Here is a 23,492-nt window from a genome sequence, read left to right as displayed (position 1 = left end):
TCAAGTGGGGACACGTAATCGTGTCTCAGGAAGCAACTGGGGGTAGATCAAGGATTTCCTTGCTCGCTTGCAGCGTGTGACAAAGGTTCTCTGGGAGGAGGCGTGCACCCCATGAGCCAGGCTGGGGCGAAGGTCCGGGCGCAGGTCCCTCGGGGTGGGATGCGATGAGCGCGGCCGGGATCCGGCAGCGCTGGTGGGAGGTCTGTGTCGCCGGGAGAGCCGCTGTTCTGGGGGAGGGAGTAGCACAGCGCCTATATCCAGCTCCGCGCCGGCAGCCTCCCTGGCACAGCTCGGAGGTCCCGGACGGAGTGGTGACCACTGCAGCCGGCTGCCTGCGGGGTTTGGGAGCGCTGTCCTCCCTCCTGGCCATGGGCACCGGGTGGGATGTGTGCGCCCTCCTCTCCACGGCGTTGTTCACTGCCCAGGCTTTCCCTCAGACCAACATAAAGATCAGCCAAGGTGAGTGCAAAGCATTGATTGCGGCTGGGGGTGAAGGTAACCTTAAACTGTGATGCCTTTAGCTGGGGAAGGAGGGTGCGTACCTCCTGCAGGGTCAGCAGCTGGATTCCCGCTTTCTCTGACTGCTCCACAAACCTCTGATTTGCCTTGAAACCAACTTTCTTCACTGTGGGAACATGACAAGAGCAGCCCCAGTCTCTCTCTCCCAAGCTATAGAAGTTGCATCTGGGCTGGCTTTGTTTCTGTTCACAAGAAACTGATCTTTTGCCTTCAGCAACATGTGCTCACGTGGCACGGTGCTGTGGCAGCCCATCAGGACAGGCTGGGGCATCCACTGTGGCTCCCCATTTATTTATTCACACTTACTACATGTGAGAAGTGGGCACAAATACAGGATTCCTCTCATTTCCCTCTTATTTTCTTGAGCTGTTGGTGACTGATAGCCACTGCTGTGCGTCACTGAAGTTTCTTGCAAACTTTTTCATGGGGCTGATGCAAGTGAGAGTCTCTGCTCTTAGTCTGTTCACACCCTGCTTAGATTTATATAGGAATGTGAGCAAAAAGGGACTCCCGGAGTGTCGTTCAGTGACTCTGTGAGAAAAAGGATCGATGCAAGCCTGGGTTTCCTGCCAGACACCTAATCCGTGGGAGCTCGGCCAAAACTAATTAGGGAGGGAAAAACCCTGCAAGATAACCCCTATCTATTAGTGCCGGCTGCAGGAGGGCTGCTGTGGTGTCTGCTGTAGCCTCACAATGCCAAACATACCTGGCAGAAGATTGGAAGCTGTAAAACCAGCTTGGTTTCATTACAGGATTCTAAAAAGCAAAGCCCTCTGTGTGAAGGATGTCACTTCCAATGTGCTTCAACTGGTGTTTAATATTTCACTTGGAAATTTGTAACATGTGCCTAAAGAAACTTCAGAGTGTGAAATATTGCCCAGTTATTAAATGAGCTTCACATCCATCAGTGGATACCATCCCCTGCAGCTCCGTATGCCCCCCCAGGCACACAGAGGCCAAAACCCCATCCCTGATCTGCTTGTTCTGAAGGTCGTCTTTGTCATCTTTGTCATCTCTTAATGAAAGACAAATACTGCAAGTAACATGAAGGTGGGACTTTTTGTCTGTAATGACTATAGTGTCAGGGCTTAAGGATGTGCTCCTAAAAGCCGTGGGTGACCTGAGGTGTCCCAGTGTCACACAATAGTGCTGTCTTAGCCCCTGCTACATGCTCCTGCCCATCAAACCCCTGTTTTATTCTTTATTCTTAAGGTTTATTCAATAAAGAGGGTGTGGGCTGGTTGTTGTGTCAAGGCTGTGGTGGGATGGAGGTCTGGCTCAGCTGGCACTTTGGACTCCCTAGCTGAAGCTGTCCTGGGGGGGGTCTTGGGCCTCCCCTGTTGTCTCATCCATCTGCTATAATCACCTTCTGCCCCAGCAGTGCCAACATGGGGTAAAAGCCATGCTGCTGGCCTTCCCCATGGTCCTGTGCTGGTTAGGCGTGATTCAGTGTTGGTGAGCACCAGGATGCTCGTCCTGGGCCCCAGCTCTGACCATCAGCTGGGGAGCGCTCCCCATCCCACACTCTCAGCATCACCAGCAGAGGGGCTCTGCGGGCAGCTCTGCCCTGGAAATGACCCAGGCCTCCACGCAATGGGGATCTCCTCAGCTCTTCTCCATTGGCATGAACTTCAGACAAGCCTCTTGAGTGTTGATGGACACCCTCCAAGCCCAGCCACTTGCCAAGAGCTGAAGAGGTTCACTTGATTTTTTCAGGTCAGATGGCAGCATTAGCTTATGCATGTGCCAAGGGAGGGTGTCTCAAGACCATGTGTTTCAGTGAGGTGTCTCTTAATGTCTCTAAACTTTGTGCTAAGTCATCAGCTGTTGATGAAACAGAGCTCTTCAATGCTCTACAGCAAGAGGACCATCTGCTGCCAGCACTGATCTGGTCTGCTGTGCTGTCCAAAACACTTTGATGGAGTTGCAAGCCCCCAGGAGTCTCCTTTGCATGGGCATCTCTTGCCAACCTCATCCTAGCACCAGACTTTGTACTTCAAACCTGCAGATCACTGGAGGTGAGGCACCATTGCACCTTGGGATGAAGCTGTTCAGGACAAAGCCTGCTCTTGGCTGGCTGCATCAGTGGGAGTCACACAGTTGGTATTTTATCTTTTCCAGTAGCATCCTGGAATAAAAACAACTTATGATACCAGCTGGGATTTTTGCAATGAATTATTTCTAACTGGAAAGTGGCCACTTGGGGATGTGAAACTTTCTGGCAAAGCAGTGCCAGCTTCTGCAAGAGGTTCACAAGTGATTTTCCTGGTGGTGCTGCAGTGGGTCTCAGCTAGTAAAGAAATGAGGAGGCTCCAGTTTTGTTGGCCCCGATACAAACCCAGAGAGCACAAAACTCTTTCTGGCCCCAAATTCTCATTTTCCAGCTTTTCTGAGTTAGTAACAGCTTCCCGATATGAATCTTCTCCTCATCCGGGTCAGGACACCTATTCTGAGTGTGCTGTATTAAAACATGGCCCTGACATTAAAACTGCTGTACCGTAAATAAGCAAAGGAAGGAAGACCCCAGATAAAGCAGCACCCCCAATTGTTCCTGCAGGTAAAACTGGGAGCAATAGTTCTCCAAAGAGACAGCCAAAGCCTCTGATCCTGACCTAAGAGAAAAGATGCTAATTAAATGCTGACCTCCTGTATTTTCCTTTTTGGTATATTTAACCTTAAATTCCTTCAGGCACCTCTGGTTCACCGAAGCTCATCAAATTAATGCTACCTAATGGGAAGCAGTATGGAATAACAAAGAAGGACTGTCTCCATCTCTGACTCAGTTTCAGCTGCTCTGAACAGAAGGAAGGTGATTTTCCTGGGCCATGGGGGTGCTGATGGAAGTGGCTCGGAGCCAGGCCATCAGGACTCCCACTGCAATTAGCACCTGGGAGCGAACGGCCCCGTTTGCCAGGATGCTGCTGGGTTAAGCCCTGTGAATTTTGCCACCAGACTGCTAGAGGTGAAGAGTTCCTCGAGGAGCTGCAGTCTCTATAATAAATCCTTGTTGCTGGGGGGAGATGGTGGTGCTTGTCTGCCACAGGCACCCGAGGTGCCTTAGGCAGGAGGGAGCAGCAACATGGAGTCACCAGGAGCTGAGACCAGATCCCAGTCCTGTTCTGAATGGGGGGGACATGCTTCATCTGTGATTTGGTGGTAAAGCTACAGCCTCATCCCATGGGTCTGACCCTGTTCCTTGCTCTGCTTTGCTTTTGGTGGGGACAGGGATCCCTAGCCAGTTTCACAGAGGGAGGAGGGTTTGATTCCCAGGGGATCACATCAGCCCTCAGTGTTCCTGGTACTGTTGCTACAGTAGAATAATTTCCATTTCCTAGGGCTGTTCTAAGGGTTTTCCAAACACAAAGAGGTCCATGTATGAATCAGACAGCTGAATCCTGCATTGCCATTGAGCTGGCTGCAGGTTAGCCACCCTCCCCTAAAGCTATTCTGCTCTCCCAGCCTGGTGTGCCTTTTGTTCTTGGCAGCCCATGAGGATGGGAGAGCCCCTCAAGCCCCTCACTGCTCTTGGTGGGTTTGTTGCTGTGGGGTGCAGAGCTGCTGCCAGATACAGATCCTCAACAGGGGGTGGCAAGGGATGCTGAGGTGGGGTGATAGCACCACAGGGCTCTGCAGTCAGCTTGGCCTCTGCCCCTTGCTCAGGAGGTTAAAAAAGGCTCTTTGCATCTGTGTTTGTTGCCTGGGGACTGCGTGTGACTGAAATATGGAATTATCACCCAGATCTGTCAGCACTAGCGCAGGAAAGGGTTCAGCACAGGGAATGCTCCCACCACTGCTTTGAATTCACCTCCTGCCTCCTCTTCCCCATGCTGATGCTGCCCGCACTGTTCCCACATCCCATGCTGCTGCTGGCAGGGTTTTGCTCTCTGGACCCTCAGGGAAAGCCATTCCCCAGCACCCGAGGTCCTGTAGCACCACCCTGACCTCTCCAGGCTTGAGCCTGTTACCTGCTTGGATAATTTCATGGCATCTGACGTCTGCCGTCGCCCCCTGCTCCCCCTGCCCTGCCTGCCTTACTTCGGCAGCAGCACTGACCCTGGACCAGGACCCCATGGGGATGCAGGAACTAACTGGGGGAGCTGGCAGTTCCCCAAGGCTCAAACACCAGCAGCTGAGAGAGTTAAGTCACTGTGACACGAGATTTGGGGGTTAGTGCTGCGTGGTGTGGTGTGTGTGTGCTGCATCCTTCCTGCTCGACGAGGGGAGCATGACTAGGAGGAGGTCAGAGGGATGTGTTAACAGCACTGCAGTGTTTACACAGCGGCAACTGCAAAGGCTCCAGAAATGTGTCCTGCCCCTGAATGGCCTCTTTTTGGGTGACTTCCCCGCTGTGCTGAAAGGTGGTGAGGGAGGAGGATCAGCTCCACGGGCTCCAGCACTTATCTGGTGGTGGGAGGCAGATAGGCCGGCACCGCTCCTGGCGGCAGGCTCCTCACCCAGCTATTTATGGGGCTGAAAATGAACACGTGTGTGCGTGCACGGCTGTGTCCGGGCCCAGGGACACAGGGGATGGTGAGGGGGTTGCTCAAGGGAGGAGGTGCAAGGGGGCCTTGCAGGAGGGCAGATTGCAGCCATAACCCTACAGCCTCTGGCTATCAGCTCCCATCACAACACCGAGGCTCCGGTAGTGCCTGGTAGAGGTGACAGGAGCCCTTATCTGGGTTTCCCCAGCAGCAAATATCAGTGCCTCTATTTCGAGCACTCTCTGTCTAAACCGATGTCAAACTGGCTTGAAGTGCTCGTCCTGATTTAGGCAGATGCTAAAACTGAGAAACCCATTTCATAAAATGTGGGTCGGCTTTTGCAAACTTCTGCATGGCTTCTGCAACAGCTGGTTTCTCCATGCATGTGTTTGGTAGTTGTTTGCCCTGGGTGAGGGGGAGCCAGGCTGGGAACTGCTGCCTTTGTTGCCTGCTTGGTTGCCCGGCCATGCTGCTTCACCATCAGCTGCCAGATGTCCTCTGCTCTGCCCCCAGCCATGCCGGAGCCTGTCCATGCCTACTCCTGCCCGCTCTTCTGGACAGAGTATGAGGGCCATTGCTACCGGTACTTCCCCATCAACAAGACCTGGGCTGAAGCCGACCTCTATTGTGCCGAGTTCTCCATTGGCATCAGATCAGCCAAGCTGACCTCCATCCACAGGTGAGGGGTGCAGAAATGTGTCATCCCACCCTGGCACAGCCTGGGGAAGAAGGAAAATAGGGACAAAGTCCCATGCCCACAGTACATCCTCTGGGCCAGCTGCAGGGTCATGTCCCAGCCCAGCATCCCTCTGCAGCAGCAACTGGGTCAACTCTCATGCACTGGGCACACTAAGGCAATGTAAAAAATGCCTTTTCCTGGCCTGGCAGGGAAACTGATGTATTATTCCCTATATTTAGCCAAACCTGTAGGTTTTTACTCTTGATAAAGGAAAGAAATACAACATGATTATACAGGCTTTTTCCTCTATTCCCTCTCCCCTAGCTCTTCCGCACACTACACACCTCTTGCACAGACGCAGGAAAGCAATCAGCAGCAAATAGATGAGGGGAACCCATTTGGCCATGCCACAGGGTGAACGCTTAGGGACATAACTGGCCATTTGCCTGACACACTCCCTCAGTGGCTGTGCATTGCTCTGTTTTCCAGCTGGGAAGAAAACGTCTTCGTGTATGACCTGGTGAACAGCCGTGTGCCGGGAATCCCCACCGACATCTGGACAGGACTCAATGACCTGAGGCAGGTAAGAGCTCCCTGCAGCCATGTGGGAAATGGTTTGAGAATTTCACTGCCCCATGCTTTCCCCTGGGAAAGCCACTTGGCTTTATTCTTTGTTCCTTAGAGCCCCATTGATCAGGTGGTGGTGTAGGGTCTGTTGTGCAGTACTCGGGGGAAAGTCATATTTTCATCTCCTCTGGTCTGATTTTGAATGAAAAGTGTTACTAGAATTAATAGATTGATAATTAGTGATTATTCACATCATATTTTATGAATGGATTAATGGAAGGCGTATTGTGTTGCTGGTCCAAGAAGAGCAAATGAACTGAAAACATCTCCAATATCAAAAATCACCAAGTTTCATTGCTTTCTTGTGATACCCTGTAGCTTTTCAAAGCTGACATGTTGGAAATATATAGTCTAGTATGCAACAAAGAAAAGTTGAGACCATCAGGAGAACAGCCCCGAGCCAGCAAACGTTTTGTAGATATTGGGAAAGCAACGGAAAAGGAAAAATGAAAGGAACACAGGATTGGGTGGGTGTGTTAAAAAATAAATGTGTTCAATTTCTGGGCTTCCCCTGGTGAGACACGGTGAATCCTGGGGTTTTCCAGCATAAGTTATCAGTTGTAAAATGCAGACAAGCTGCTTGGCCTTTGCTGAGGGGTGGCAGTCTCTTCCCATGGAGAATGGGTGTACATGGGAGTGGGACCCCCACTCTGCAAGCACGGCTCTGCAGTCACGGCTTTCTCTGCTCACCCCGTGCCAGGAGGGTCACTTTGAGTGGACGGACGGCTCCTCCTACGACTACCAGTACTGGGATGGCAGTCAGCCTGACGATGGGATCCACTCCATCCCAGAGGAGGAGGACTGCGTGCAGATCTGGTACCGGCACAGCAGTGGTGAGTGGTGTTGAGGTGCCCAGTATTGAGGGCACCTTAAGTCTCATTTGCATGTCAGTACATTAAACCCACTGCGGCTCATCTATTCTGAAGAGCTTGCTGGTAGGTGAGACCTTGCACTTTAATTTTTTTATTACTATTCTCTTTTCTTTGCAGAGAAGGGACGTGTTTTCTCTTTCACCACGTACACACACACACATATGCTTGCTTTCCCTCTGCCAAGAGCCTAGCTCCCTCTCCGCCCAGAGCCTAGCTCCCCCTCCCGTAGCAGTGGCAATAAGGAGGGGAGCATCATCCACTTGGAAGAATTACCAAATTTAGCCAAAGGTCAAATTTTCCTCTTTCTCCTCCCACACAGGAGGCCCATGGAAACACTCATTCCTTTGCCAGCTTTTCCCTCCCTCCCTCAGGCCAGGGGCATTTCACTGTGCAAAAATCTCTGCTTGTGCAAAAATCCCACTTCCCACCCTCATTGCCAGGGAGACCAGTCAGGTGTATCCAGACCCCTGGACATATGTAAATGCCTGGTCCATGGACACCCTGCTGATGTTCCCTAGGGTACAGAGCTGTTTGCAGCTGCCTCCGCGCTACCATGTTTGTGCCTGGGTCAGGCATTTCTGCCAGCATCCCTAGGACAGGGATGGGAGCAGTGCAAATGGAAGCACATGTAGGAAAACCCTCCTACAATGGCAGGAGGTCCTGGTCCTGAGGGTGGTGCATGGATACCCCCCATGCCTTTTCTGAGCTAACGCCTTGTTTCTTTTGTGGGGTAGCACTGCGCTCCTGGAATGACAACGCCTGCGGCAGAGCCTTCCCTTTCGTCTGCAAGATCCCCTCGCTGGCCCTGGACTGAGGCTGCTGGTGCTGCACAAGCTCCCCTCATTTTGGGTCACCTCTCCAGTGGCACGGAAGAACAGCCAGGACGTGGCACGGGTGGAGAGAGTGTGGAGCTGCTCAGCATCCCCAGCCAGACCCCTGCTGCAATATCCCTCCTGGAGTGCTGTGGGGATGAACCTGATGCTCACCCTCCCCATGGGCAAGCAGTGATGGGAGCTGTGTTAAACAGCAAAGGAGTCCCCAAGCCTGGGCCTGGCTTTGGGTTTCAGATCAACTATTGCAGTGTATTAGCAGAAACCCATGATTTTAGCAATACACCAAACTGTTAGCACCAAAGAGTAGCCATGTGTAGGAAATTATTCTGCCGGTTCACCTGTGAAGAGTGGAGGAAAAGTATTATTTTCTGTTAAGTTATACAAAATGCCTCTCACATGTGTTATTTTTCTCTCCACTAAAATAAACAGCAAACAGCCGGTGGAGGCTCCTCCAGCTTTCTAGTGCTTGAGTAACAGCGACTGCCTGAGATATGGAGTCTTGTGCCAAAGGCCCTGGTTTTACTCTGGTCTGGTCTGTATTAAAAAGGTGTGTTGGGGGAACCAAATGCCTGGGTTTGTTTCATTGACTCTGCTGGTTCTGGGGGACCTGGGCAGCCTGTGAAGAACCCTGTCCTTCACCCGGCCCCATCAACCAGACAGCATCACCACGTGGGGTCACTCAGCACCCCACACCTTCACAACATCCCTGCCTGCAGCAGGTGAGCAGGGTTTGGTCCGGGCTGCTTTGAGCTGTCCAAACGACAAGGCAGGTGGGTGAAGGCTTATGTGCACCAGCTGAGGGCCAGCCTGCCTCACAGACCTTCCCTGGGGGGGAAGAGCTCACAGCTTTTGGTGTGACCCTGTTCCCTAGTGAGATGACAGTCGTTCCCACAGTCACTGCTGATGTCCTGTTCCGTGCTGGCATCACAGAGGTGCTTTTATCTTCCAGGTATATCATGTCTGAGGATTTGTGTGTGGCTGTGCTCGTGGCCCTGGCGTGCTTTGTCTGAGCTACTTAGCAGGGAGGTGGGACCCTGCCCTTACATATGGGTGAATTTGCAGGGCTTCAGTGGTGGTGCCAGAGCACAAGGGAAGGGCAGTGCTGGTGAGACAAAAACATGCTTCTCCTTCAGGGGACGTGGGTGCAAGGGCACTGCTGGACCCAGTCAAGCACAATAAATCCAGTGCTCCCTGCAGAGCCCCTGTGGTGTGACCTCTGGTCCCACACAGCCCCGTGGCACCCAGGTGGCTTTGCAAGAAGCTCTGTGCAGAGGGGGCTGCCTCCACATCTGGCCCTTGCCAGATGTGTCCCTTCTGTCCCTGCTCTGGGAAAGCCTCAGGGTCTCACAGCACCAGAGCAGCCAGGACAAACCTGGGCTCCCTCATCTCAGCCACTGCCTGCAAAGACGAGCAAAGGCAACCTCACAAACTTGTCTGGTCTCCCATGAGGTCACCACCTTAGACACATAGGATTCCAAATCTAAGATTTTCCAGAGCAATTACACTGGATACAATGAGGTAAATAACTGAGGCTCTGCTAGGAGCTCGTGACTGCTTCCTCAGTGCTTCCTCAGCTCAGCTTTCAGCTAAAATAAGTTTCCACTCAGGGAGAAGTGGCACAACTTGGTGGGCATGACAGTGGTGCTGTAAGTGGAATGTGTGTGTTGGAGCAGGTTTCTAGAATAAGGAAATACTGTCACCTCTGATTATGTATTTTTCTATATATAAATATATAAAAGGATAATACCTAGAAATAAAACGGTATTATTTTTAATGGTTTATATATATGCACATTTTCCATATATTTATATGGAAAGTGAACAATTTGTATAGTTTTCAGCCCTAGGCAGGAGACAGCATTGAATGTGGTTTCCTTGAGACTTTTGCTTCATCAGAAGACAATAAATTATATATGGATGATAACAGTATGTAAAGAAACCAACTGTAAAAAGAAGAAGAGTTCTTGTATCTGACCAGGTAACAAAATACTGATGTGTCGGATCTGATCTGTGGCAGAAAAAGGGCTTAAGCAAACATCTTGGTCACTGCTCTAGAGATTGCCCACGGATGGGTCCTGTGCCTGCTGCTGACATGAGAACAAGAGGGTTGGGCATATGCATGGCATGGGACATGTGTCTGATTGACTCCTGGTTCTGAGTGCTGGAGCTGAAGTGTGGTTGAGTCTCTGTGGTGAAGATCAGCCTCATGACAGAGAGCAGACCCAGAAACCCCACAGATCCCCCTGGGGCTCAGCCATGTCCAGAGCCCATCAACTGGACAGGGAAGATTAGGGTGCTGATGGCAGGCTCTACCCTAGGCTGCCTCTCCCCAGTTTCTTTTCCATGTTCCTCCTGTTCCCTGGTTCAGAGGAGCCGGGAGTTCAGCATGGCTGGGGCTCAGTGTGCCTCCAGCCAAAAACTCTTCTTTTTTTCCCTCCAAGTGGCGTGAGATGTTTCAAAAGAAAGGTTAAAACCTTCCCTTGGGAAAGTGTTTGAAGACTTGGGCCCTGCTGGGGCTAAAAATATTGCTAATGGGGAAACCTATGAAAGCTGTCAGCTCCAATTAACATCTTCATTTCCAGGTAAAAAGAACTGAATATGCATGACCCGAAAGTCAGGGCCAAAGTTAACAGGGGCCTTGTTTTGTACCCCAACTCAGTTTTCTTCCCTGACAGCAGGGTCCTTACTTAAAAAAAACAACCCTCTGTCCTTGATAGTGTCTTCTGTTTCACAGGAATCAAATAAAACCCAGAAAACAACAGGAGTTTTCACCTCCTTAATGAACTTCCAGTGGATCTGGTGAGGTCAGTGCTCGATGGAATACAGAACGTGCCCTTTCCCCCAGCATGGATGGTCCCAGACTTTGGGTGGCCAGGAGGAGCCTCTGGCTCTTCAGGCTGAACTTAACCTTATTTTTCTGTGCTGTGTGTCCCGTAACCCCTGACTCCCCTGTTATCCCGAATCTCTCCATCCTGACTTGCCATATGGTACAGACAGTGGGAAACCTGGCAGCGGCAGGGCTCTCCCACAGCTCTCCTGCACATCACTTGCAAGTGACTGGTACCTGAGGGCTCTTTTATATCACGGTTCTTTAGGAGCTGAACATCTTCCTTTGTGGTGCATGAAAGTTGGGGTAAGGGTGGAGAGTGTGTGAGGTAGCCTGGGAGCGAACAAAAGCAATCGCCTATTGGTGACAAACCCCTTTACCCTCCTATACCCCATTTCTAGGTCTATAGAGACAATATTACTGCAGCCCTTGAAGAGAGAGAATGGCCTGGCATGGCAGGCAGGAGAGATGGGCCTGCTTGCACCATCTGCTCTCTGATTCCCCTTTTCCCCTACTGTTATAGTTCTTTACTCCCTGAAATATGCTGCTGTTGTCCAGGGATGGGAGCTGCAAAGAGAAGTGCTGCACTGGCGCTGCTCTGCCCGGGTGCAGGCAGCCTGGTGATGGTTTTCCTGCCCAGTTTCTAATCTTGACAGCTCAGACAGCTGGGCTGAGCTGAACGGTCCTTCCCTCTGTTTATTCAGTATGATTTTTCACCCTGAAATTTGCTGGGAGGCTAAGGCCTGCACAGCTGAACTGTGAGCTCTTCCTAGTGCACCCCCTTCCCCTCTCCCTGGTTTCCCATGGTTTTAATTGCCTGAGTAATGGCGCAGCTCCTGCCCCAGGGCAAGGATGCTGCAGAGCGTTTCCCTTTGACAAGAGAACAAAAATATCTCAGGGCCAAAAAAAGGCTTCCAGCGGCTCAGTGAGAAAATTACAGACATTTACTGGCTGTGGCTGTGAGGTTCATCACCAAATAGAACCCTGAAACACAAAAATGTATGATGAACCATGTTACCTACCTGTGTGATGGTGTTAGCATTGAACCTCACAGCTTCAGCGCATCCCAAATGTGTGTGGCAGGGCACAAAGAAGGCAGGCAGGATTTGGACCTGTGCTGTGCGGGTCCCAGCAGATGTTGGCTTAACCAAGATGTTCCTTCTGTTCTGCGGGAGGGTTTTCCCATCCCACCTCGCACCAGCTGCTCCCTGCTGCTGCCAGGGAATGAGCGAGATGGTGGGAGCCAGCAGGGACAAACCTGCTGGGAAATGCATCTCCTGGGCACGGCTGAGCCCAGCTACCCCTCAGCTGGGCAGGGGGCTCAGCTGAGACAGCTGCCAAGAGAAGGGCCAGAGGTGTGATGGAAGGTGGGCTCATAAAGAGTGCAAGCTGCTGGGGTGTGATGGCACCTCCATTAATAACAAAGGTTCAGTGAAACTTCAAGCAGCACCAGTTTCCCCCGGAGATGGGGCTGGGGGAACCCAGGACGGGGCTGGCTCAAACAGGAGCTGCCTCATGCCAGCACCAGGGCTTATTTTGCCTCCCTATCAGCATCTCTAAAGTCTCCCCCTCTTTTGTAGCCAAGGATTCCCAGGCTTCATGCTAAAACTGGCCACTGGTCAGCAGCCCTGTACCCCTTTTTGGTGCAGGTCTCTGCGGCACAGGTACCCAAAAAGGATGGTAAAGTTTTTTGTTAACTGCTTTTGCTCTTCGGGGACTTGGTAACACGGCTGGAAACACTCATTCCCCAGTGCAAATTGCCAGAGACACTGCTGATTAGAAGTAAGGCGCAGATCTAACAGCAGCACAACTCCTGTTGCGGTTCCTGCCCATAAAACCGGGCAGCCTTGAAGGCCCCAGAGCCAAAGTGCGGGTGATGTGAGAGAGAAATGCATCCCAACTGGCACCATGAGCCTGAAACCCCTGGAGCCAGTGACTGTGAAGCTTCTTTGGGCAGACTGCTGAAAGAGCCGGTACTCCTCAGCTATACCTGGTTGCTGTCCCAGAATGAGGTCCCTGGTGCTGCGGTCCTGCTGCCTTGGCAAAGAGTAGCTGAACGGGGTGATGTGCAAAACTGTGCAGTCTGGCTCCTGGGGTTACCGTGGCAACGGGGTATTTGCTCATTTGTATTTCTTAAAAATTATGCTGGGCTGTTGATTGCATCATTTGTGGAGCTCTTTGTCAGCAGGCCAATAGATCATTGTCTGTCAGGGCTGTACCACAGTGAGTGCTGATGTTCTTATGTTCCCACTAGGAAACCTGCTTTGCTGGAGTGTGGTGTGTGTTGTAACTGCATCTCTCCTGCAGAAACCCAGCATAACCCCTAGCCTAGAAAGTGTGTGCTGGCTTTGCTCATCCCCTCTGACAGCCATTTGTACTCATGGAGTGGCTTGGGATAACACAACATCCGAGTGGCTTGCAGTGGGAGACCTTGGTAAGGATGGGACAGGGGAAGGCTTGCAGGAGAAACTTTCTTCTTGCACCTCTGTAGCAAGAGGACTTGAGTAAAATATGGCTGTGCATGGAAACCTGCCATGAGGTAGGAAGGAGAGGAGGTTTAACTAACTCAGAGCTAGTGTGAGGAATCACCAGTCTCCTTGTGTGACTGGGGGATGAGGTGGGAGCTGCGTGGCTGGAGGAGCAACACCTGCCAGCTGTAATGGGAAGACTGTGGTCCTGCTCCTGGGGGAATAACCACCATCCTCCACTTCCAGAGTGCATGGAGACTTTGAGGTTTGGGAAAATGCAAGCTTAGATCAAATGCTTTCTGATTTGTTGTATTGCAAAGATATCACTCCACTCGCTGCAGAGCACCGGGAAAGGTTGGTGCTGTGGGGCTGGCTTGAATTTCCAGAGGTGACTGTAGAACAGCTTAGGGAAAGCTTCTTTCTTTTTTGAATGCTGAAGACAGAATTAATTTGATTTGGATGCTGCTCAGATTCAATGGCCATGAGTTCCTGAAAGTCAATTGACCCACAATCCAGGAGCAGTTTAAGAGCTCGTTGTCAAGTATTTGCTTAATGGCAAAACCCCACTTGCCACTAATTCCTCTTTTATCTCATTGATATAATCAAATTAGGAAGCAGGACATTGTGGTAGGTCTGTAGACAGAAGTTGTTTGTGCAATTTGTCTGCGTGAGGACATAGTACCTCTGTGGGCTCCCAGTCTGCTCAGCAGGGCTGGCAACAGTGTCCATGTGGAGCACATGGGCTGCTGGACCTCATGGTCTCCATCATGGCCAGCCTCTTCCATCCTCCCACCACCAGCCATGGGCTGCACCCAGCAGACACCAAACGTGAATGTCACAGGCAGAGAGAGGGGAAGGAAATGTCAGGAGTGAGGGTCAGAGCAATTAAATGTGGTATTTCATCAGTGTGGAGGGCAAGCACTCACAGGAAAGGGCTGTGGCCTTTATTAATCTCCAAAGCATCACATGAAGTCATGGTCCCAAATAAATGCTAAATGCAAATGATGAATGCATTAATCTAGTATGGGTAGTTACCCTGGACTTAGCTGGGTCGTGAAAGTGATTAGTATTTGGTAATAGCAATAAGAGTAACATCTCTTATGAACTTTTAAATGCCAGCTTTGTAACCTGCCTTTTTTCCGCACTGATTCCAATCAAGTGACCTGCTGTAGCTGCCTATGGGACTGCTTGTAGCTTTGCACAGGATCCCTCCAATTCCCCAAGCATACCTGGGGATTTCAGTGTTATCTATTACCTGTGCCCCACAACCACACAGGCAACACAGAGCAGCTCCCACTCTGGCAGTAATGCAGGCAGGCTACTGAAAATCCTTGCTTGGATTTGACATTTTTGGGTGTATTCTGCATCTACAGTAAATTCATCCTTCATTGCACCTTATCCTGAGCCCCTGGGTGCTGCCTGCTGCATCTTACAGGCAGCAATTGCCAGAGCAATAGCCATTGGTCTCCCACAGCATCCTGGTGCTGCTGGGTTTGGTGCCTTCAACCCTGGGATCCCCAGGATGTGACTTCTGGGGAAGGACTGGTGAGTCTGTAGCTTTGGGTGGAGCGGGTGAGGTGATGGTGAAGAGCGCTTGCAGTTTGTTCCACTCCCGCTTTTAGCATACAGCCTCACAAGGCACAAGATGCCTGTATGGGTGGGGTTTTAAAACCGCCAGTTTTAGACTGCTCATATCATCTGGCAGCTACAGCAATCGCATCCGTTCCTGCATTGCTTTCTCCATTTTTCTGGTTTAAACTGAGCAGACCCAAAAAAAGCTGCTGTTTTGTTCAGGCGGCTCAGTGCAGTGAATGACCCATTTTTCTTCCCGATGAGTCACGGATCCTCCTTTGAAAGCTCTCATTATTAATATGCCATTTGGGGGATATGTCTGAATTTTCCAGCATTGTCAGCAGCCTTGTCTGTGCTCACTAAGGGAACCTACACAATTAACGGCATGTGCCAAATGGCTGCACCCTAATGCAATGGATTTAGTATCTATGTATTTTTAGAGGATATATTGCTTCTCTTGTGGGCATTTTTGGGTACAACATTCTTAACACTTTTTCCTTATTTGAAATTTGTTGCAATTCTTCTCACATGCAGGGTAAGGGGATCCCTCCCCAGATGGTTTGGCTCACAAAGGAGAAGCGGAAGAGGACAAGGGAGCTATTTTGGGATGCGCAGAATGGTCATGGAGTAGGGCTGCACCTCAGAGAGAGAGCAACCATCACTCCTCAACTGGGCTGCCAGGGCGGCACTTCCCAAAGCCCTGCTCTTTGTTTTAACACAGACCTTGCTCAGCTGTTGCAGAAAACAAACGCTTGTGGCAGATGCCCCCTGCAAGGGAAAACGTAGAGTCAAACAGGAGGAGAACAGTGCTGAGTTTAGTTTGGGAAGAGGCCAAGTGCACTGTCTGGGCTGTCTGAACCCCACCTTGGATGAAGGCAACATGCTCTGTTTAAAATGATACCTTTATTTACAAGATGAAATATGTTTTCCCTAACATTTGTGGAGCTCCTGCCTCCAATACATCACCTGAAGTGTGACTTTAAACAACAAGTTAGACTATCAGGTAATACGTTAGTTCAAGGGTAACAAATGCAGGTTGAAAGAGGACAATGTTCCTCCCATTTTCTGTTTGTTGTTTTCCCCTGAACTGCACTTTCAAAACGACTTCTCTGGAGCATTCTGCAAACGCTCAGTCTCTAGCAAGCCTAGTGAAAACACTAAACCACATACACCCCCTTCCTCCATTACATATGCGTGTTTAACCATATATAAATACACACATAGATATTTATGTATTACATTACTATTATATCCTAACCATTTCATGTACAAACAGCACATCTTCTCCACATCCCACATAGAATCATAGAATAGTTAGGGTTGGAAAGGACCTTAAGATCATCTAGTTCCAACCCCCCTGCCATGGGCAGGGACACCTCACACTAAACCATGTCACCCAACGCTCTGTCCAGCCTGGCCTTGAACACCGCCAGGGATGGAGCATTCACAACCTCCCTGGGCAACCCATTCCAGTGCCTCACCACCCTCACAGGAAAGAATTTCTTCCTTATACCCAGTCTAAACTTCCCCTGTTTAAGTTTTAACCCATTATCCCTTGTCCTGTCGCTACAGTCCCTAATGAAGAGTCCATCCTGCCCAGTGTAACCAGCACTGAGGTCTCTCCCATGGACATTTCTTCTGCTGAAGAGCCCAATTACATCATTTTGAAGTTCCAAGCGACATACTTGGTAAGATTTACACTAAAACCTAATTTCAGGCTGATTATACACTGTAGGCAGTCACAGTGCGTATCGCCTCATTAGCCTGATTAGCTGGCTGAGCTGAAGGACGAGCACTCTGAGCTCTCCTGAGAATGGCTTATAGGAAGAAGGCCCAGTACCCAATAAGGTTTTTGGCAGCAATGAACGTTTATGGGTTTGGGCATAATTCTGTTTATGGGGATTTTGTGATCAGCCAGGAGCTGGGAACAGCCCTGTGGATAAGTGGCCATTTGTGTGGCTCAGCTCTGCTGGGAGACTGAGACGTCCCCCTGACTAGTTTTGCATACTGAGCTCTGCCTTTTCTTCTCTTCCCTCCTCTAATCCCATGCCTATTATTGTGGATGTACTGGAAATAACAGGTCTTTGCCGATTTTGGAGCTGGGTGTGTGTGGGGACAGAGCCTGGCTGCATTTCTGCCCTCCCTGTCTCACAGGGGAAAGTTTGGGTGTGCAGGAAGGCTTAGTACCCAGGGGGGTTGTACAAGGGAGCTGAGGCCACAAAATTAAAATGGTTGTAACCTGTAGCTTAGTCACTCACTTTAGAGACTTTTTAATTTTAAATGGAGCTGTACACATGTGCCTGTCTGCCCCAAGGTTCTCAGTGTGTGCTTAAAGCACCACTGATTCAGTGGACAAACACTAATTTAGTGCATTTAGTGATGGTGCTTGCTCAGGCTCCCTGAAACAGCACCAAGCAGCTTGAGTGTGTTGGGGGCTCTGACCCTTGTTCTGACATGGGGGGAGCTGTGGGATGTCAGCTTACCAGGCAGGTTACCTCTGAGACGTGCAAGAGGTTTCTAAAGAAGTAGGTGACAAGGGAGCCAGGCACAGAGCTCTAAGGGTAGGTGGCACCTGCCTGGGAGCCTGCTGAGGTCTGCTGAGGATCCATCCCATACAGCAGGCTCAGCCCATCATCTCTTCTGGGAACACAAGCATCAGCTTTCTGGGGGCAGCCCTTGTTGGTCACTGAGCTCTGGTGCCCCCTCCAGCATGGTGAATGGACCTTGCGCTTGTCCATCCTAGGAAGCAAAGCTGAGGTGATTTTACATTCAGCTTTATCAAACAGAAACTGATGCCAGACTTGATTAAAAGGTGGGCTCGAGTCCGAGAAATAAATGGGCCTCTGTGGTGCTCATTACCCTGGGGCAAGCGGCGCTGGGAGTTTGCATTGCTGATGCCTCCTGGAGTCCTAGGCAGACCTGGATAGCAGGTTTGACATCACGTGCTGCAGGGATCAAATCTTGGTTCAATAAACCAGAAATCTAATCTGCCTGATCTCTGGTCAGGAGGTTTATCCAGGCCCTGCTTCGCCTGAAAGCCTGGGGATGACTGCTGCGTGGTGCTCAGCTCTCACAGGTTCGGGGTCCTCAGAGAGGCTGTGGCTGTTGTAAGTTATTGTATGGCAAGTTATCACCGTGCACATAGCACGGGACATCTCCACTGCATCCCTGGCAGTCTCTGGCACAAGTATGATTTCCTCTGGCCGCTTTCTGAATACGATTTTGAGCCATCAGTGTGTGGCTCTGCAATAAGAATGCTAATTAAGTGCCACTTCCACAACCGCAGGGTTAAATTAGTTTTGGCCATCACTGATGAATTATTGAACATTTGTACTCCTCGATGCGCTTTGTGATTTTCTTCAAATGATTTAGTCCCAAACCCAGAGGAGTCCCATTTAAATGGGATTTGCCCCAGCTTGTGCTGATGTTGCACTGGGGCTCGCGGTGGTGGTGCTGATCCGGAGCCCTGTGTGCTGCAAATGCAGTCCTCGCAAGAAGTCTCTATGATGTGTAGCAATGATAGATCGTTTCTGAATAAAAAGATTAGGAGAAGTAAGGCGCAATGACGTGTTGATACTTCATCCACCCCTGCCCATGTCCTGGGCCAGGTTCTCATTTCTAGCATGCTGGAAGGAGCCCAGAACAACTCTGTCAATGGCAGTGAAATTGCTTCTGGATTTATGTTTGTGCAGTTGAAACTACAGTATGTCTGCTATTTGGGCTAAATCTGCCTGTCAGCATCTCGGGAGAAGTGAGACCATCCAGGACAGGAGAAGGAGCCACCTGAAGACTTTTTGCGAGGTAGAATATCTCTTAATTTACCAAGAGATGCACGGTTTGCTGTGGGTATCTTCTGGCTTGGATTCACCATTAAACAGTCAAGCACACTGAGCATTACTAGTGCAGCTCACATGGGTGAGACAGCCAGGATGGAGAGGAGCTGTGGTGGCTTTCCCGGGGTCCACGTGTCCCTGCCAGGCACAGAAGGATGCAGGGGCCCATCTGCAGCCACGTGCCGACTTCATCACCAGATGGGAGTCTTGCCACACTCCCTGGTTTGGCACGTGCTGTCTCTGCCTCTCTCCATCCTGGGTTTCTAAAAAAGCATTGCCATATGCTGTATGAGCTATAGGCCATAGGGGATGAATCATGGCTCCCTCCACTGAAATGAGGCCGTCTCCAGCTTGGATCTTGCAGTTGTCAATAATATATGACCATTTACAGTAGTGGTGGGACTACTGCCATGGAGTTGGGCCAGGAAGGTAGCCCTAAAAGAGCAGGGATGGACTCAGAGCATCCCTGGTTGTGTGCAAGGTCTGGTCCAACAGCAGTTGAAATCCCATGGGCTTTGCTGGGCCTTGAGCCAGACCACAGGGCTGGAGGTGTCCCACAGCTGGGTGGAAATCCAGCTACTGCCCCTATTTGGTGGGTTTTCATAGTGTGGGAGAGAGAATCCTGCTTGGATGGCAGGTTTGCCTCTATAATAGTGCTTGGATGGCAGGTTTGCCTCTATAATAGAAGCCTCAGCTTTCAAAACTTCACCAAGCCTTTCGAAGCAGAGCTGACCCTGAAATGTCCTCATTCTCTCATTCTTGTGGATTATGGCAGTTTTGATGAAATCCACTTCCCTTCGCTGGTCTCTGTGAGTCTGAGAAATCAAGTATGGGGGTCTGAGGGACTGGGAGCTGGTGCTAAAGCTGGCCCTGAATTTCATCCTAAACTTGATCTCTGTGGGGATTTTTTTGTGTGCAATTAAAGAGGGGGGTTGTTTTTTTTCCTATCATCACCTTCAAGCAGCCATGAAAGGCCAGGAAAAAGAGAGAGGGCTGATTTATTTTCCACTTCCTTTGCCATCATCCAAATTGTTTGTGATCTGAATTTGGCCCAGTGACATCTTTTTGCTAAGTGAAGGCTCCAAGATAAGAAGCTACAGCTTCTTGACAGGGCTGTTACAAGTACCTGTGCTTGTATATGCCAGACTGTGTAGTGCTGCCTTGGCAGTGACAGTGCAGAAAGCTGTTTTACAGCAAGGACTTCCCAAGTGGTGGGAATGGCAAAGGATCACCATTTATTAGCATTTTCTTCCTTTCATACAAGAATTAGGTGAGGGGCTAGAGTTTTCTGGCTGGAGTAAACCAAATAGCAGTGATTTGGATAAGATGATGCAGGTGAGAAATTGCAGGCAGAGGTACAGCAAAACAGGAGCTCCATCAGAGCAGGGATGGGGAAAACAAACCTGAAAATTAAACCTGATTGGGATCTCTCCAGCAGAGAGAGGGAAGTACATGAAAAATAAAACAGAATTAATCCTTCTGCGTGGGAAAATGGCCAGAGTGAAAAATCCCTGTGAGATGGGGAGTACTGGTGAACAAGGGCAGAAGAATGCAATACAGTTGTCAATGAAAGTGGTGATGGAAAACCAAAAGCAGTTTCCCCTCCAGTTCTCTGAACTGCCCTTGCAGTGATTTCTTCTAGTTAAATGGTTTGTCCCCACTAGCTGCTTTGGGGAACTGGGTTCTCTGCTAATTACAGACTTCATGGAGTCAAGTTCTGCACTGATTAACCTCATACCCCTTCTCTGACTTACCTGGTAATGACCAGGATGCAAAAGAGCACAGCTTCCATATGCCAGTCTGAGAAAGATCCCTGTTTTCATTATAAAATCCCTTCTGCAATACTAAATAAGCAGTTTAAAAACGGAGCCTAAAATCACTGTCATTTAGCCATGACTGCCACTGGCCTCTGCCTTTTTTTGAAGGTTATTGATTGCTGCCATGGATAACAATTTTTCCTGCTTGGGCTCTCTCTCTTCCTAGGCAGCTGAGCTCCCAAGGAACCCGTATTTATCTGTGGCATCCTTGCACCCAGGGCACGGTGCTTGCCAAGGTGTCCAGGATGAAGTGTGGGGTGTCCTAGGGAGGATGCGGCAGCTCCTGCAATGGTTGGTTCAACCGGTGCCACTTGCCTTCCTGCAGAGAGCTGCTCTGCAAAGCCTGAAACGCTGCTCAGTGCCTGCCTGGAGTTGCAGCAATGCCACACTGTGATCTGAGAGAGGCAGTTTCCACCACTTATAAACATCCATCAGAGATTAGATCTGTTGGTCTTTTTTCTTAGGAGAGCAGCTCAGCTCTCTGCTTTGTCTGAACACTTCAGCACAAGCTGGGCATCAGAGGAGCCTGTAAGATAAGTTACAGACATGTACTGTGATAATGTTCACTCTGCTCCTTGCAGCACATCTGAAAATACACAGACAATATTGCACTCCTGTTTTTCTATTATGCTCATTTTGCACATATAATTTCCAAATGGCTCTGTGTGTTTGGTTTTTCCATTAACCCAGACAAAGGCATCCTTGAGTACCACCAGAGACTAAATGAAACGCCTGCCAGCGTAAGCAAATCGAGGCAATGTTATGCTCTGTGTTTTGCAAGAGAGATGATAAAGATCCTATTTCCATGGCAGGTCACTGTAATGTTTGTTGCTGCTCGTGCCCTGGCGATGCTGCTGAGGTCATGCTGGGGCTGCAGGCCAAATTCAGCCTGGGTGGAAGCACTGGGCTCTCCTTGGCTTCTCAGAGGGTAAGGCAGTGGCTGCCGTGTCCTTGTCACTCCTGTAAGTGCTGGACCAGTGCAGGGACTTTAAAGGAAGCCCAGAAATCAGTGGGGCTGAGATATTCTATACACTGCCAAAAGCAGTTCCCAGGTGTCACAGAGGCTGCCCTGCTACTGAAGACACCTTATTCCCAGGCTGGTGGCACTCCACGTTGCAGCAGAGCTACCCCATGGTGAGGCTTCCAGGATAGCACAGAGTGACCTGGCTGCACAGCCCCAAAGGGGAGCATCAGCTTGGCTTACTCCCGGTGGGGGGGGCAGCAGCACCCACAGGGACAGTGCACAGATGCTGGACCTTTGGCAGTGTCCAGATGCGGGGGTTGCTTAAACAGCATGGAAAATACCAAGGAGGAGAAAGGAGATGACTGTGTGGAGTTGCAGATGCAGCATCTGCCCCATAGCCTAGGGAGCCCTGTAATGGAAACTCATCAGGTCCGTGGGAAATCAAGGAGAAAACACTGAACCAATGTTTCCTGACAGCTTTTATTTGCTGTTGGTCCAAATCCCAGATTCCTTGTTTTGTAAAGACCGGATCTGGGTTTTTAGCACACCTTGCTCCGAGTGCTTGTGCTGGAGAGCAGCAGCTGGGCCAGTAATGCCCTTGCAGAGCAGAGGACAGAAAGTAGTCAGGCTTGATGAGCAGCTGGCACATGGCAAGTTTTCTGTGCTAAGGAAAGCATTTGATGAGTTTTCTTTAAGCAAACTGCCCTGAGGAAATGCTTCCCACCAAAGCTGGCTCCCACGGACTGTGGGAAGGTCCTGCCAGCTCTGCTCTTCCTTCCTATAACAGTCAAGGAGGCTGTGGCACAGTGGCATTTGCAGGTGAGGCCATGTTGCTGCCCCTAATTAATGCTGTCATTAGCTTTTGTCCCAGGTGCTTCTCCACTCAGGTTTCCCATATTGGTGGCAGTGGTCTGTCTCCTGCAGGAACTCAAGCTAGAGGCTCCCCAGGGTGATGGAAAGGAACTGCAGGTCTTCCTAAAACCCAGTCAGTGCAAAGGAGCATCTCTGGTTGGCGCTACCACTCGAGCAGACACAGCTCATCTCAGAGGTTCTTCTTCATGAAAATTTGTTGTAATTAGAAGGTATTTCCCTCCCCAGCTCCCAGAATGACACCTTTCAATGTTGCTACTCCTGACTGACAGCATTAAGCAGAGAAAAATCAGGTCATGGTTCACACTAAGTCTGCCTGCGGTCGTGGTCAGTGGTGACTGGGGGTAAGGGGTCTGTCCCTTTCCAAAGCAGTGACCAAGTCTGTTTTCAGAGAAATGAAGATTCTCCTCCTTCATCTGGCACAAGCTGACCTGCAGAGCCAGGGTAGCTTCCCTGCTGTGGGCTCTCTGGATCTGCTGGGTTGGCCCCTGGGGGGCTGGAAATGCTCAGCCCTCGCTTCGACCTTAATGCACAGAAGATGTGATTATCCTAACACAGCACGGCTCCTGTTGCGCCATTATGTGCTGCTGCGGATGGGCTTCTTGCTATAAAGTGGTTTCCTCTGGGTGCAGGCACTCACATTGCCCGTGGTGGGGAGGGACTGCCTCCTCCAGCCTTTCCCTTACATTCAAGTGCCATGATCCGCAAATCTGAATTTCCCTGCAGCTCTCCACCTCTCTTAGTTCCTTCTGTTTTCATAGGGATTATGAAGCAGATCTCTGCATCAGACTTATTGAAATCAAACCTTGGTTTCTTCTGTTTGCATAGTGTTGGAAATGAAGGAGGGATGGCTGCGATCTCAGGCAGTGGCAGCAGCCTTGTGGGATCCCACAGGAACCAAGACTTGGCCAGGGCCAGCAGGTCAGTGCACAGCAGGCTCCTGGGGGTGTGCATGAAAGAGTTCAGCAGTCAGACAAGAAATAGGTGCAGGGTAGGAGGAAAAAAACCAAAGGTAAGTGGGTGGAATCCTGTGGTGGAATCATCACCTTGGGAAAGGCAAAAATCAAGGCTGAATGTTTTCCCTGAATTTCTCTGCTTGTGTGCACTCGGGGCAGCTGGGACCTGCACCAC

The 23,492-nt window shown here is 50.3% G+C and overlaps 1 protein-coding gene across 2 annotated transcripts; it reads left to right on the top strand.

Moving 5' to 3' along the window:
* On the top strand, window positions 1-21,787 carry CLEC19A (C-type lectin domain containing 19A). 2 transcript variants are annotated; one of them, XM_061473587.1, is made up of 5 exons: window positions 1-459; window positions 5,514-5,679; window positions 6,169-6,262; window positions 7,007-7,139; window positions 20,694-21,787. In XM_061473587.1, the coding sequence occupies exons 1-5, from the start codon at window positions 165-167 to the stop codon at window positions 20,699-20,701; spliced, it is 696 nt and encodes a 231-aa protein (XP_061329571.1). In that variant the 5' UTR covers window positions 1-164; the 3' UTR covers window positions 20,702-21,787. The 2 variants fall into 2 exon arrangements, with proteins under 2 accessions (XP_061329571.1, XP_061329570.1); XM_061473586.1 differs by lacking the exon at window positions 20,694-21,787 and adding an exon at window positions 7,913-8,448 and having other exon boundaries at window positions 4-459.
* Window positions 21,788-23,492: the final 1,705 nt, after the last annotated feature.

The sequence above is a fragment of the Pezoporus flaviventris genome, unplaced genomic scaffold (assembly GCF_033815535.1).
Source record: "Pezoporus flaviventris isolate CSIRO_AGI_PZ_B2104156 unplaced genomic scaffold, CSIRO_AGI_Pfla_v1 ptg000078l, whole genome shotgun sequence".
NCBI classification, from domain to species: Eukaryota; Metazoa; Chordata; class Aves; order Psittaciformes; family Psittacidae; genus Pezoporus; species Pezoporus flaviventris.
The sequence above is the reverse complement of the archived record's forward strand: the minus strand, read 5'-3'. Positions and strand labels throughout refer to the sequence as shown.